The sequence below is a fragment of the Onychostoma macrolepis genome, chromosome 22 (assembly GCF_012432095.1).
Source record: "Onychostoma macrolepis isolate SWU-2019 chromosome 22, ASM1243209v1, whole genome shotgun sequence".
Classification (NCBI taxonomy): Eukaryota; Metazoa; Chordata; class Actinopteri; order Cypriniformes; family Cyprinidae; genus Onychostoma; species Onychostoma macrolepis.
In genome coordinates this window covers 18,913,713-18,929,092 of record NC_081176.1, presented here as the reverse complement: position 1 = coordinate 18,929,092, position 15,380 = coordinate 18,913,713, and the positions used below count along the sequence as shown (strand labels likewise).

At 31.1% G+C, this 15,380-nt stretch overlaps 1 protein-coding gene across 2 annotated transcripts; it reads right to left on the bottom strand.

Annotated features, from left to right (window-relative positions):
• Nucleotides 1–433: 433 nt before the first annotated feature.
• Nucleotides 434–15,194, bottom strand: nrd1b (nardilysin b (N-arginine dibasic convertase)). Of its 2 annotated transcripts, none has more exons than XM_058761076.1 (31): nt 15,120–15,194; nt 13,999–14,171; nt 12,925–13,126; nt 12,770–12,851; nt 12,536–12,689; nt 12,373–12,446; nt 11,973–12,068; nt 11,761–11,883; nt 11,609–11,666; nt 11,447–11,520; nt 10,674–10,743; nt 10,434–10,511; nt 10,232–10,352; nt 10,060–10,118; nt 8,504–8,558; nt 8,317–8,421; nt 8,103–8,226; nt 6,735–6,821; nt 6,531–6,650; nt 6,395–6,446; nt 5,599–5,749; nt 5,383–5,510; nt 5,138–5,300; nt 5,022–5,053; nt 3,819–3,957; nt 3,647–3,694; nt 3,175–3,227; nt 3,003–3,086; nt 2,705–2,912; nt 1,172–1,261; nt 434–1,039 (listed from the first exon to the last, which is right to left on the bottom strand). In XM_058761076.1, the coding sequence occupies exons 2-31, from the start codon at nt 14,154–14,156 to the stop codon at nt 815–817; spliced, it is 3,213 nt and encodes a 1,070-aa protein (XP_058617059.1). In that variant the 5' UTR covers nt 14,157–14,171; nt 15,120–15,194; the 3' UTR covers nt 434–814. The 2 variants fall into 2 exon arrangements, with proteins under 2 accessions (XP_058617059.1, XP_058617058.1); XM_058761075.1 differs by lacking the exon at nt 15,120–15,194 and adding an exon at nt 14,385–15,075.
• Nucleotides 15,195–15,380: the final 186 nt, after the last annotated feature.

Here is a 15,380-nt window from a genome sequence, read left to right as displayed (position 1 = left end):
AGAATGTTTACCATGGCAACTACCTGAAACAAGTTTAAGCTGAAGTAGCCTACCAAAATGACTAAAAACCGAAATAAAAATAAAGCTACACAGAAAAAAAAAAAAGTAATAAAAATGATAACAGCACATAACAAAATTACTCAAAGTTAAACTGAACTTAATACGAAAACTGAAATCCTAAAAATAAAAGCTACACTAATATCAGATAATAACTAGATAAAAAGTTACTAAAATTGCTAAAGCTAAAACTGAAATAAAAATAAAGCTACATAAAAATAGAGGAGACTTAAATATGAAAATGTAAATGTTTTTTTTCTTTACAAAACATAATTAGAAAGCATATTATGGTTTCTAATTACAAATTATTTAATTAAAATGAACATTTAATGATTAGACATTAATAAAACATACTAAATACTATATCATCCAAATCTGAGGTATAAGGCTTTGTGTCCACATCTCCAAATTTTTATTCACGAGAATTCAAGACAAAATACATTCTTACCTTAAAAAAAAAAGATTTCCAGTATTTTCATACATACTGTATATCTGATATATTCAGTGTATATATTTCATGATATGCGCATTATCCCTGATAATCCATTACATTTTGTTATTTAGATTTTTGTCCTCTACATAAAAACCTTGAATGACATGAAAAACTGGATTACTTAAACAACAGTTCCTATGTGTCACTTGATTGAATGCAATATCCACTTGTATTTTTGTGCGATTAGAAACGTCAGAGACAGAGGAGTGTGTTTTTGCAGAGCTTCATCTGGAGGTAGCCGTGGCTCTTCAGTGCACTTCAGTCTCACTGGAGGATCTTGTGGTAGGGGTGCAGTTTGAGGGAAGACGTGAACGCGCGGATGTCTGTTATCCTGCTGACTTTGGCGAGGACGGGCGAGGCAGGGAGGAAGATGAGCTCGGACACGTCTCCGTATGAGGACGTCTTAGTTTCTGTATCCTGAGACTCTGGGGATGAACTGGATTGATCATCTACATGGGTTTCCTTCTCTTTCTCTCCAAATCCAACCACCTGCTCAGATCATACAGTAGAGTGAAGTAGATGCTAACATGATTAACAGTTTAGTTAAATAGTTTATTTAGTTTGTAATGACCATTTTCTACCCTCTCAATGATGCTTTAAAAAAGCAAATAAATAACATACATGTATACTTAGTTTTCTACTGCTTGCGTGTCTGTGCTCCATGAAAAAAGATACCAGTTCATCTTTGGTGACATTCTTCAGGACTTCAATCTGTTGGGTAAAGCAAAACTGTGTTTAAAAAAAAATCTCTCAAATAATGCAAAATAAAGAATAAGAATAGAAATGCACCAATATTACAATTCCGGCTGATATAAATGATGTTATATACGGCTAACAATAAATGGCCAGCATTACAATTCTATATTCATTTGTTTAAATTAATTAAAAAAATAACACCATAAAAAATATTTGTCATTTTATATACTACAAAAATTAAGGAAGGAAGGAATAGATAGATAGCTATTTAATGTTGCAAAAATATACTGTACATAAATATATATACACATATATATATATGAAGAGTTCATATGCAAAAACAGATAACTCCATTTTTAACGATTTTCAAAAATCATGTTTTTTCATTGTGCACTCCAATTAATCTCAATCAGACTGCAGTTGGGTTATTTTGATTAGGTAAAAAAAATAATTAAAAAATACTAGCTAAATAACACAATAAAACATGATAACATTTATCATGTTTTTGCAAATAAACTCTTCATATATATGAAATATTAACACTATGAATAAGGTTACATGGCATAACTAACTAATTAACTACATGCTAAAACAAAAAACATTGGTAATGTGGCATATATATATATAAATAAAATATTTATTTATTCTAACAAAAAATTAGGAATGTGGCATAAATATAAAATAAAATATTAACACTAATAAATAAGGTTGGGTACATGGCATAATTAACTAAATGCTAAAACAAAAACATTGGTAATGTGGCATATATATATATATATATATATATATATATATATATATATATATATATATATAAATAAAATATTAATTCAAACAAAAATGAGCAATATGGCATAAATATATAATATAAAATAAAATATTAACACTAATAATTAAGGCTAGGTACATGGCATAAATATGTAAATAAATAAATAAATACATACATACATAAAAATGCTGGTGATGTGGCATAAATATAGAAATTAAATTAAATTAAAATTAAATCTAACAAACAAAAAGGATTCTGTTGTGCCATAAATACATAAAATAAAATGAATAAATATTAAGCCTAACAAAAAAGGTTGGGTATATAGCATAAACAAACAAACAAATTCTTCAAAAATGGTTGGTAATAATGTGGCATAAATAAATAAATATTAAGACTAACAAAAAATGGTTGGTGGCACAAATAATAAGTAAATCAATATTAATATTAACAAAAGAAGTTGGTGATGTAGAATAAATAAAACCTATAAATTACAATTTTATACTTTTTATCCAAATAAAGTAAAAAATTAACTCAAAAAACTAAAATCAGTCATTTTAATGCATGACATTATAATGTACAGTATGAAAAATGTATATACATTTTGAGACTTGCTAGACTACATTTAAAAGTGCTAATAAATAAAGCATGAGTAATAATAAAGAAGAGGAATATATGGACTGATTTCTCACTTCTTTATTGAGCCTGTCAAAGACATACTGCTGCGTGACCACTTCAAACCAGTTCCTGTCCACTTCTTCCCCGAGCTGCGTGTCTTCACACTCCTTCAGCTTGATCAGGGCCGTCACTTGAGTTTGAAAAGCCTCATCTGACAAGTTAACCATCTTCTCCCCAAAGCTGACTAGAAAAGCTTCAATTTTTCCTTCCACAAAGTCAGTGCTACAAGAGTAAAACGCAAAAAGAAGACGTTATTGATATTAACAAAGAAAACAGACTAGATAAACGTCTAGTTTTGACCATAAATCTTGCCTGAACTTGGTGGCTTGAGTCTCGACGGTAACTGAGAAGCCAAGGACACCGGAGGTATTTCTGCAGGACGGGTACACCTGATACCTGAAGGAAGAGTCAAACAAGATCTGAGTTGTAGCAGAAATATTTAGACATAGAAAGACAGTCTGAAAGACGACACTTCATAACTGACCCTAGAGTTTCCTTTGTCCTCAGGAAATCAAAGCAGGGTTCTTCCATGTGCATCTGATCAACACAAAAACCAAGATTTTAAAGGTATTGCTCAACCAAAAATTAAATATCTGTCATTAATTACTCCCCCCTCATGTCGTTCCAAACCTGTAAAACCTTTGTTCATCTTCAGAACTTCCATTCAACTTCCATTTTGCGAAGTTACGAGAATAATTTTTGTGTGCAAAGTCCAGTACTACGTTTCTGGACCTGGAAACATTGCCGTTGCGTTGCTGTCTATGGAGGGTCACAGAGCTCTCAGATTTCATCAACAATATCTTACTTTGTGTTCCGAAGATGAACGAAGGTCTTACGGTTTTGGAACGACATGAGGGTGAGTAATTAATGACAGAATTTCCATTTTGGGGTGAACTACCCCTTTAAGAAAGAAGGACAATACAGATACTTTCAGTTCAAGCAACAATGAAACTCACCACGAGCAGCTCCATCAGTGTATGTTCCCGCAAGTTCTTCAGCCCTGTCTGGAAACAAAAAAACACTTTAAGTTAAAATTTTGGTTTTTGTTTTTCACACAGAGCTACTAAACAGTTTGAGAAGATCTGGAATACAGCACAGGAGACATTTGGACTGCCAACTGACCATTACCTGATAGTATACTGTGACTTCAGAGTTAGCGTCCGCTTTATTGAGCGACTGGACTTTACATAAGTGGTGCGTCTGTGGCAACTCCACCACTCGGAACAGGACAGGAGGCTCAGCTGGAGGAGCTTTATACTGGAGTTTCCTGGAAAACACCAGGATGTTGTATTTGCCAGTAAATAAATTACACGAATAGAAAAAACTTACTTATTTGAAAAAGATATTATACTATGAATTCTTAATTAAATGAGCAGTTCTCAGATTTTTAAGTGAAAGTAAACTGAATAAATCAAAAGTTTTATTTTATTATATTTCCCCCTAAAAAGTAAACTGATAATGTAGCATTCATTACATGTAACATGTTACCTAAAAATTTTTTTTTTTTAATACAATATAAAAAATGCACTTTTTTAAGTTTAACTTTTTTCTAAGTAGAACTTTTTGTAAATAAATGAAGTTATTTTACTTCTAAAAAGTAACTTGATAACATAACACGCATTACATGTAGCATGTTAACTCAACAATAAGAAAAAAATGTTTTATAATATATAAAAAATTAACTATTGCAAGTAAACATTCTTGTAAGTAAACTGAATAAATAAAAAGTTTTGTTATTTTACCTTCAAAAAGTAATGTGGTAATGTAACACTCATTCCATGTAACATGTTACCTAAACAATTAACAGTTTAAAAAAAATAAATAATAATATATATAAAATGAATTTTTTTTAAGTATAACTTTTTCTAAGTAGAACTTGAATTATTATTATTTTTATTTAGTTACTATTAAATTTACTTTATTGTCTTCCAAAAAGCAACTTGATAACGTAACATGCATTACATGTAACACGCTACCTCAACATTACCAAAAAATAATTTTATGAAATATATAAAATTACAAATTTTTTAAGTACACATCTTTGGAAGTAAACTGAAAAAATGTCAAATTATTTTATTTTATAATATTTCCAAAAATAACCTGGCAACGCTACCTCAACATTATTAACAATTTATTTTTAAATAATAATAATTTTTAAATAATATAATAATATAGAACTAAACTGAATGAACAATTTTATTTTCTTGTACTTCCATAAAAGTAACCTTATAATGAAACACGCTTTAGATATTACACACATTATTATATAACGTAAAACATTTACATTACACTTTTATTATATCTAAGAAACAGAAGAAGCAGTCAACTTACTCTATAAAATACTGTAGAAATTCCTTGGATTCCTGTTTGTGCAGAAATTGTACAAATATTAACAATTACAATGTAAATACATGCTAAAAATGAAATAAATCACCATTAAGACTCACAGCCCTTGTGAAGTTCCCTTGTATGAGTCCTTCCACAAATAACTCGGCCTTGAATTGATTCACAAAGTCCATGAGATCAGTCACACCGAGGTCGGCCATGATGGCTTCATACTTCTGCATCACAGACCAGCGATGGTGCTCCAGGATCTGCAGTCGAACATCTCTGAAACACAGGAAGTCAGACTTCATCTGCATCAAATAATGCGAACGGAGATCATGGTGGTCTGAAATCTGCGGTTACCCACCTTCCGAGTCGATCTGGCTTAATGAGGATGATGTAGTAGGTTTTCTTCAGCTGCTCAATGAACATGCTTAACACATTTGGAGCGGTGCTAAAGTTGGCCAGGTGGTCTACGATCAAGTTCAGAAGCAACTAAAGGATTAAAAATAGAAGTTTTACTGGCAGAATCAAGTTGGTTTCAGACGGATTCAAAAAGAATCAAAGTTACTATACAACTCACAGGTAGTTTGTGATTGAATCCTTTGAGTCTGATGAACAAGCTATGGTCTCCAGGAAATAACATGTACTCCAGTTGAGCAACATCAGCATCGTACGCCGGCTCCGCCAGATTATGAGCCAGAATATTCACAAAGAGATCAAACAGGACCAGACTGGGAGGGAAAAAAGACAATTTATGTGGTAATATTTCTGCCAAGGAATTAAAAAATAAAAATGGTCATTGCAACTTTTTTCTCACAATTCAGACTTTTTCCTAGAATTGCAAGATTTAAACTCAAAACTCGTAGAAATCTCAGAATTCAAAGGCCTTGTTTACACTAGTGCGTTTTCGTTTTAAAACATAACTTTTTACTACGGTTACGCCTGTCGATTACACTACTCTGGCGTTTTCGTTGAAAACGCTACAGACCCCGTTTTAGTTTGAAAACCCCCGGGGTTGCGTTTCAGTGTAAATGGAGACTTTTGAAAACTATGGCGTGGCTGCCCACATTCGCTCTGCGTATCCTTGACGACCGTGTAAACAATAACATTGTGCTCATTGTTGTACCCATAGATATGTATGGGTAAATTCCCCATTTGACCGCTCCAAGCACGCATGCCGTTTTAAAACGAAAATGCACTAGTGTAAATGGGGCCTCAGAATTAATCTTTTTCTGAGAATTTTGAGAAGAAAGTCTGAATTGTGAGATAAAAAGCAATTACCATTTTCATTTCTTGTCCCGTGGTGGAAACGGGCTTCTATATGTGGCAGGGTTTGGGAGAGAATTGTTAATTAAATTTGTTGAGAAATAACTCACTTTTTAGGAGATTCCTGTATAAATGGTGCCAGCAGCTGGAAGCGTGCATAAGCTACCGGAAAATACAGACACAATGACATAATTACAACTGTTACATTGTGATTTTTTTCTGAAGTTTGTGTTATTATAAAGGTACCTTTGGGTATCTTGAACTTGTTGTCCTTTCTGAACCAGAGACGGCCTCTCTCGTTGTCAATTATTTTGACTGGGAAATCCGTGTCAGGGCAGTCTGATGTTTTGAGGGTGAAATCCGTGGCTGTGAACGGATAAGAACAGACGTGAAAAACTGCCGTAAAGAAAAGAATAAATGGCCATTTAATGGAATGGGATTGGAACTGACCTATAAACCTGTTCTCAGCTGGGAGGTGAAGGTCTGGGTTCAGCGGGAAATCTCCAGCCCAAAGGTCACGGTATTCTTGTGGAATATCTGTGTAGGTAGAACACTTCATTGTTAAATATTCAATATTATTATTTAATACTAAATGAAAAATAATTAACTAATGCATGGCATATTGGTACCAGCTGATAGTGGAATTTTCCATTTGTACATGCTCATTTCCTCTATTTTTACATTTAGAACTTACATCTTTAAAAATCACAAATTTAATAACACTGTTAAATCAAAGCTCAGAATTGAATATCCATTTTCATAGTACATTAAAATGCTTTGATGCCTAAATTCACTTGCAAATTTTAAAGCGATTGATTTTTGGTGTTTTATTTTGAATTTATTTATACCAAATGTCCATTTTGAATTTTAATTAATAATTTTATTTATTTGTGCAACATCACCAACATTTTTTCTCTGTTAGTAATAATATATATTTATTTATTTATTCATAAGACATCATGAACATGTTCTTTGTTATTCCTAATATTTATTTATTAATTTTATATATTTATGCCACATAACCAACTGTTTAATTTGTAAGTCTTAATATTTATTTGTTTATTTAAATATTTATTGATTCATTTTATTTATATATTTATGCCACATCACCAAACCTTTTTACTGGTCTTAATATTGATTTATTTATGACACACCACCAACCTTTTAGTGTAAGTCTTAATATTTATTTGTTTATTTAAATATTTATTGATTCATTTTATTTATATATTTATGCCACATCACCAAACTTTTTTATTGGTCTTAATGTTGATTTATTTATGACACACCACCAACCTTTTTGTTAGTCTTGATGATTTTTAAATTTATTTTCTATATTTTTGACACATCACCAACCTTTATTTCTTTCTTTTTGAGTGTGTGCCTACAATTTTTAGCATTTACAAATTTCAGTATTTTATTTATTTAAACAAAAGAATATAAAATTGGCCATTTATCAGTTATCGGCAATTAAATTATCTTATAATATCTTCCATCTCTGTATTCCTATTTTTTTTATTCTGCATTATTAGAGATGATTTTTATTTTCTGAGAATATCACAAAAACAGTTTTTTTGTGTGTTATTTTTTTTATTTCAACCAGAACTGCATAGAATTTTAATATCAATTTAATAATTATAATAAACATTAATTTTAGATTAATGTAACTAAATGTATTTAAATTATTTATTTAAATACATTTTTAATGTAATTTTTTTATTTAATATTGGTTATCAGCTAACAGTATCTGCCATAATTTTAATATCGGTGGAGCCCTAAAAACAAAACCACACTTTTCCCAGATCCTTTGTGGTGGATTACCTTCAACACTGTACTGCGTCCCAAACCACTTCTCCTTTAGAGGACAGAGCCCATCATGTTCGGGTGACAGCAGTAATATATTGGCTGTTGCTGGAGTCAAGAGTGTCAAAGCAGCTGAGATGACCTTCAACCACAGATATGTCAGATTAAACATCAGAACTACCAGCATAAAATGTTTAGCATTGAAAGCTCAGTGCAATAGATAATAACATGCCTTTGGGTTGTATTCAAACATCAGCTGGTCTCCACACAGGAAGTCCTCTTTTGGGAAAAGTTGCATGTTTTCACAAATGTTCGCCACAAACTCAATTGGTTCCGTCTGGTATAAAAAATATAAATATGAGAGATGAAGTCCTGCATCTGGTCTACACAGTAAATGATTTCAGATGATTTCACATCACCTGCTCCTGATAGCGAAACTCGTTGGCTTCAATCTTCTGGATTTCTTCATAGATCCTGAAAAAAGCCATAACCAAGAGTGTTGAGTTTTTTTGTTTTTGTATTTAATAAAACCAAAAGGATTCAAGGATATTGCAAAACCAACTTTTAAAAAAAAGAGATTGTTTTCTTCTCGAGAACCATTCTTCACTGAATATGGCTCTTGAGTTGTTTGGAAGTAAAAATCGTTCTCGATTGTTACACAATATAGGTTCTTCAGATAAGTGTCTTGGTTTCTGGGTTCTGCAAATGGCATATTTGTTATGAAAGTTTTCAAATGCCATTTAAACTCACTAACACGAGTAGACTTGTTAGTTAGATTTGAGAGGTAATGAATCATATGATTAATTGATTATCAGTATGAAATCAATGCGTTGTTCAATATTTTGTGAGCACACAAAATCTAAGTGATTCAATAACCATCCTGTTTCATTTTAATGAAAATAATGATTTTTAATTGTAAACATTAAAGAAATATTAATATTGTTCTTCCCTGTATTATCATTATTTAAAAATAAAAAATAACAATTTGTTATAAATGTTACAAATGTTAATGATAATATTTGTATGATAATCAAATATTAATAAAACAAATATAAACTAAATAAACATAATAAATATTTGCTTTCTAAAATGTATTCCAATATTGTTTTATTATTATTATTATCATTATAAACAATTACACATTTTATACTTTTATTTTCAAATACACATAAGAGAGTAAGTATAAATAAAATAAACAATAAATATTTATGTAAATATAATGTAAATTACTATAAATTATAATAATTTATGAAGTACATATGAACAATAATATATTTTATAAAGTATTATTATTATTATTATTGTCACGTTAAATGTCAGTATAAATTGATTAAAATATAATAATATTGATTATTATATATGAATAATTAAGTAAAACACAAAGGCACATAAAATTAAGTGATTTAATAACTATCCTGTTTCACATTAATATTTAAATTTTTAATATGATTTATTTATTCATTCCTAATTTTTTGTAGCATTTAAAATTAATTTAGGTTTAATTTAATTAAGTACATTATTAATTTATTTATTTAAGTACAATGACTAAATTTAGTTTTTAGTGTTATAATAATATAGAATTTTAAAATTGGCTATAAAACCAGCTATAAAATGATCTACGTCAGCTAGAATTTCTATACCGATTCTTCATTCTTTATCATTTTTTGGGATGATTTTTGTTCTTTGAGATTAAGGACACGTAAAATTCAATAAAGTGATCAATTAAATTCTGTTCAATTTTAATAATTCAATTAATTTCAATATATTATTATATTTTAATGTTATTATAAATCTAAATCAAATTACGTTAATTACATAAAAAATGTATTATCTTCAGAGGTTATTTTCTTCTTGAGAACCATTTTTTCCCACTGTATAACTTTCTTTAAAATATATAGATAAAACTCTAATCGTTGTCCTACAGCATCAGGCTGTAGGTTTAAAAAAAGGAAGGTTTCAATCTCCTGATTCCCACCTCTGTTGAGGTCCAACGGACTGAAGCATCTTCAGATACTGGAATACTATATGAATGACCTACAACCACAATAAAACATCTCATTATTAATGTTTAAAGAAGAATAAAAGTATTCAAACCACATAAAAACAACTAAGGATGGTAAGAGAGCAAACATAAAGGGTTTTCAGACCTGGAAGAAGTTCTGGAAGCCCTCGTCACTCAAGCTGATTGAAACGCTGAAGATGGAGTAGGTGGTGTTCTGATCGAAACCCGACTCACTGTTTCCTCCAAACAGAGCCAGAGCCCAGCACCTTCACATGCAAAGCATTGATTCATTTGATTCATTAATGATCAGTTTCATTATTCAAATGTGAAAAGAAAGCCAAACTCACTTCTTTCTGAGTAAAGACAGTATACTTCCAGCTCCTTCATGACCAATCAGCCAGGAAATGTAATGCAGGGGTTTCACTCTACAACCCACCAAACAAACATTAGCACAATGAAAACTTGCACTATTACACCATGTTGTCCTGGATTTGAAGCTTGGTGGACACCAGCATCTTGGCCACAGCAAGGTAAGACACTTTCACATGGTGGATAGATTTTGACAGCTGTCAGGATGTGTTACTGACCTGTACTGTTTGCCCTGAGGTGGAAGAGCCCAGCTGATGGTCAGCGCATGAATCTTTCGCACAGGCACCACTGTAAATGCCACATGTAGTTATGAAAGCTTCCAAACACCCATTTAAATTCATAAACCACATGTGTAGACTGAGATTTGAGAGGCACTGAATCATTGTATTATCAAATATACATTTGATGATTAAATATTAATAAAACAAATAAAAATAAATAAAGATTTATTGTATCAAATGTTTTCCAATATGGTTACATTATTACTATTATAAACAACAACAATTTACAAATCGTATACTTTTATTTTCGAACATACATGTGAGCGTAAATATAAATCAAATCAACAATAACAAAATATATATAATTTTCATAAGTTTACATAATTTTTTATGTTTATAACAATTGTTTATAGTATAAATTATAATAAATTGTTATAAACTATAATCTATTAAGTACATATGCACAATATATTTTATAAAGTATTATTATTATATGGAATGTCAGTATAGATTGATTATTTATATGAATAATTAAGTAACTAACTAAATTAAATATAAAAAACCCTAAATTAAATATTATATATCCATAATTTTATTTGATTTTATTAAAGTTTTATAATGTTATCTAAATATGTAATATTTAAATTAAATATTAGGTTATATATTATGCATTAAATATTAAATAAAATAACTGAAAATGATAATTTTCATTAGAGATCAAAATGGCTTTTAAACTGACATAACCTATAAAATATAAAATCCAATGCTACCTCTGTAAAGCTTGTTGAAATCTGGAGTATCAAATGGATCCTGAAGGTCTGAAAAATCCGCCCGTGGCTGGCCACTGTAAAAACAACCGAAAAGAAATTACATTAAAATAAACCCTGGTCAATATAGAAATAAGAAGAAATATGACTGTTTAACATACGTACTTGTTTGGGATCTTAATGAAGATCTCTCGCACCCATTCCTCCAGGTTGTCAAGTGTCTCTATCAGGATCAAGTGTCCAAAATTAGACCCCCAATGTAAATATGGGATCGGTACTGTACATTCATTCTCAGATAAATCATTTATTCTCATTACCTTTGGACTGCACTGCGAGCGTCATGTAATGAGCAGAGTAATACCTCCTCCAGAACGCTCTCAGACGCTCATAAGTGTTGATATTCTTCTCTCTGGGTTCGTTTTTCAGTGTCTGAGCATTTCCTGATGAAATACACAAACAAATATCATAACAATCATTCTCATGTTTGACATCTCAGAACGTTATGCATGTGTGAGTAACACGGACTGACCCCAGAAGAACTTGCTCATCGGATGACCGGCTTTTGCTAGACCTCCAAACAGCATCTCTTTGCGATTAGAGTCTAATGGCTGGGCCATCTGATACTCTGTTAACAGGTTTAGACAATTTAGACAATTTCATTATTTAAAAAAATAGTTCACCCAGAAATTAAAATGTATTCACACTCAGGCCATCCAAGATGTAGATGAGTTTGTTTCCTCATCAGAACAGATTTGGAGAAATTTAGCATTACATAATGCTCACAAATGGATCCATTGCAGTGAATGGGTGCCGTCAGAATGGGAGTATGATAAAAACCTCACAATAATGCAGACAAATGCTAAATTTCTCCAAATTTGCTCAGATTTTGGATGGCCTGAGGGTGAGTACATTTTCAGCAGTTTACTGACCGCTGTCTACAGCCTCCACCTCCCTGTCAACTGCATCAGAAATCATCAGGGGACCAATGAAAAACTGCGCCCAGCTGTGGACCAGTAAAGCAAATGCAGATTATTAAAGGCACAGTTCACCCTAAAATAATAAATGTGATTGATTATTGAGTATTTAGCTCACCGATCCAGTGCTTCTCTGAAGTACTTTCTTTGAACATCAAACTTGAAAATGGTTCGCTCACAGTCTGTGGAAGCGTTGTCACTTCCTCCATGTTTTTTCAGGAAAGCATCAAAGCCATTTTCGGCCGGGTACTTCTCGCTGCCCATGAAGACCACTGGGACAGAGAGAAAAACTGATAAAGTGAATAAAAATAAAATAAAAAGGTAAGAATAAAGTGAACGTCAAGAAACGCACTGTGCTCAAGGAAATGGGCGAGACCAGGTAGATCCGCAGGGTCACTGAAGCTTCCCACGCTGATACAGAGCGCAGCTGCGGACTGAGATATGATAGAAGACATTTTATATTATATATCTACAAAAATGAAGTAACTGTAAAGAACTGACAGTCACCTGTTTCTCTGAACGGCAATTCTTCTTCACCCCTTCACTGCATTTATTCACGCAACTGCTGTCTTCATTAGTGCTCTCACTGTCGCCATCCTCTTCCTCACCAGAGTCTTCCTCCTCTTTGGCAGCTGGCTCTCTGTTACTCTCTGACTGGGTGAGGTCTGATATGAGTAGTGCTTTGAGTCCATTGCTCAGCTCTATGTACCTGAAACAGGTTTAATTATTTTTTTTTTTAGAAAATAAATAGCATCAAAAAAATTTATATTTATTATAATTATTATTAAATAATATTAATAAAAATAAACAACGTTTTACTTAAACACATTTAAATGAATTAATAATTTATTTTCAAATACACACTTGATAATATAAACATTTTAAAAATAAAAAACTAATAGTAATAAAATACATTAAAATAGGCATTTAATAATAACAAAATGACAGCAATTTATTTTTAACAATTTTGTTATCAAATATATAGTTGATAAATATAAATAAAATACATGACACCTAAATATAAATAAAAATTACCAAAATAAAAACGTAACGTAAAAATGTATACATTTATTTTTAAAAATACATTTGATAATATAATTAAAACAAATAAAATAGATAACTTACTTTATAGTACATATTCAAATCTTTATTATTATTATTATTATTATTAATAATAAACAATTTTGTAATTTATTTTTACATCTACATTTGATAATATAACTACATATAAACGAAATAAAAACAAATAACACTAATTTATTTTATCAAATGGTTTAAATTATTCTTTTTAATATTTATATTCTAATATTTAGCATTTTAATTTCAATTATACATTTGATAATATAATTCAATATAAATGAGATAAAACTAATCACAAAATACATTACTTACAGTAATAATATGTTAACAATATTAATATATTTCATATTCTCAATTACTAATATAAAGTAATATACAATATTATTAATATGATAACGGTTACTATTCATTTCTATTAAAATATTATTAAATCCATTTACCAAAAAATATATTATAGCATGTAAACATTATTATTACAAAGCATAAAATGTCTTGGGTTACCTGTATGTTTTGGGGTCGCTTGGTGATTTGATTGTTACAGGGTGACTCTGATCCGCTTCTCCGGTTCGAGCCGGTGGAGGCTCTCCGCTCTCTGGACCGGACACTTCACCTTCACCGGCAGATCCACCGGAAGTTCTAGCCTTATTCGTCTGGGGCATTTTGACTCAAACACTCTGCGTATAACAACCCAAGCCTGTTAGACACTGTCCAGACACAGAGGTAACGTTACAGTAGATTTAACGTGACTGGACACCTGTCACCAATACATTTAACTCCCTTTGGTGTATTAAAACTCCAGTAGCTACTAATCTCTGTCAGGAACTGCAACAAGACAACAGTTGAAAGCGTTTTGATAATCAAACGTCTGCATACAATTAAGTACATACCAATGTTTCTGTTGTTGATGGGATTACGGATGTTACACCGACGTTAACGCTCTTGATGCGCACACCTAATACACTGAAATCTGATTGGCTGATAAACCATGGCATAAAAAAACAAGGACTAATCTGATTGGTCGAGCCATCCGGCGCTGCCACAAATGAGAGATCAGTGTTGAATTTAGGAACAGGTTTATATGGTTCTCATATAATCCTTCAGAAGTGTTGTTAAACTAAAACAAAACCTATTATAAATTGTTTTCGGTAATTGAAATAAAGCTGAAATTACACAAAAAATAAATACAAATATTACATGAAAAACTAATTAAGTTGAAGTACCGTATTGTCCCGAATATAAGACGACCCTGATTATAAGACGACCCCCATTTTTCCAGATGTACCTTTTGGAAAAAGGCTTTTTGAAAACCAAATCTTGTTTTTTGTTTGTTTTTCTCTGTGTAAAACACATTTTCTTTCTTAAATTATTTTCAAATTGCATATTTTTCCTATTTTAATTTTTGTTTTGAAAGTATGGTAAATACTGGTAAAATGTACCAACAATGACATTGAAAAATATACACTTTTTGATATACCATTGAAATAACAGGTAGCCCATTTGAATTATATAACATTTAGGCTATCCATCTCATAGTAGCCTACCAAAATTGTATTATCAGTAGAAGTGAAATCTTATTGTAATCTTCAAATCTGGGTATAGTCTTATGTTTTAAAATCACTTACAGAGGAAGTTTGGTCCCATCAGGCTAACATGACAGTCACGACTTTACAACACACATTACATTACATATTTCATGGCACACTCGTTTTATGCGTTGTTGGCGCCACCTATTGTTGTGGGTGTATTACTGACATGTCAAAGTCTAGACCCCGAATATAAGACGACCGCGTTTTTTCAGATGTATTTCCAAGAAAAAAACATCGTCTTATATTCGGGACAATACGGTAATTAAGATAATTAAAAACCTTAAGTTGAGGTAGGCC

Excerpts from the sequence above, each read along its gene's own strand:
- nrd1b (XM_058761076.1), bottom strand. The coding sequence starts at position 14,156 with ATGCCCCAGACGAATAAGGCTAGAACTTCCGGTGGATCTGCCGGTGAA. Across the intron at positions 8,559-10,059 it reads TCCGTTGGACCTCAACAGAG|GATCTATGAAGAAATCCAGA; the intron begins GTGGGAATCAGG and ends GGCTTTTTTCAG. Across the intron at positions 3,228-3,646 it reads CACTGATGGAGCTGCTCGTG|ATGCACATGGAAGAACCCTG; the intron begins GTGAGTTTCATT and ends TGTGTTGATCAG.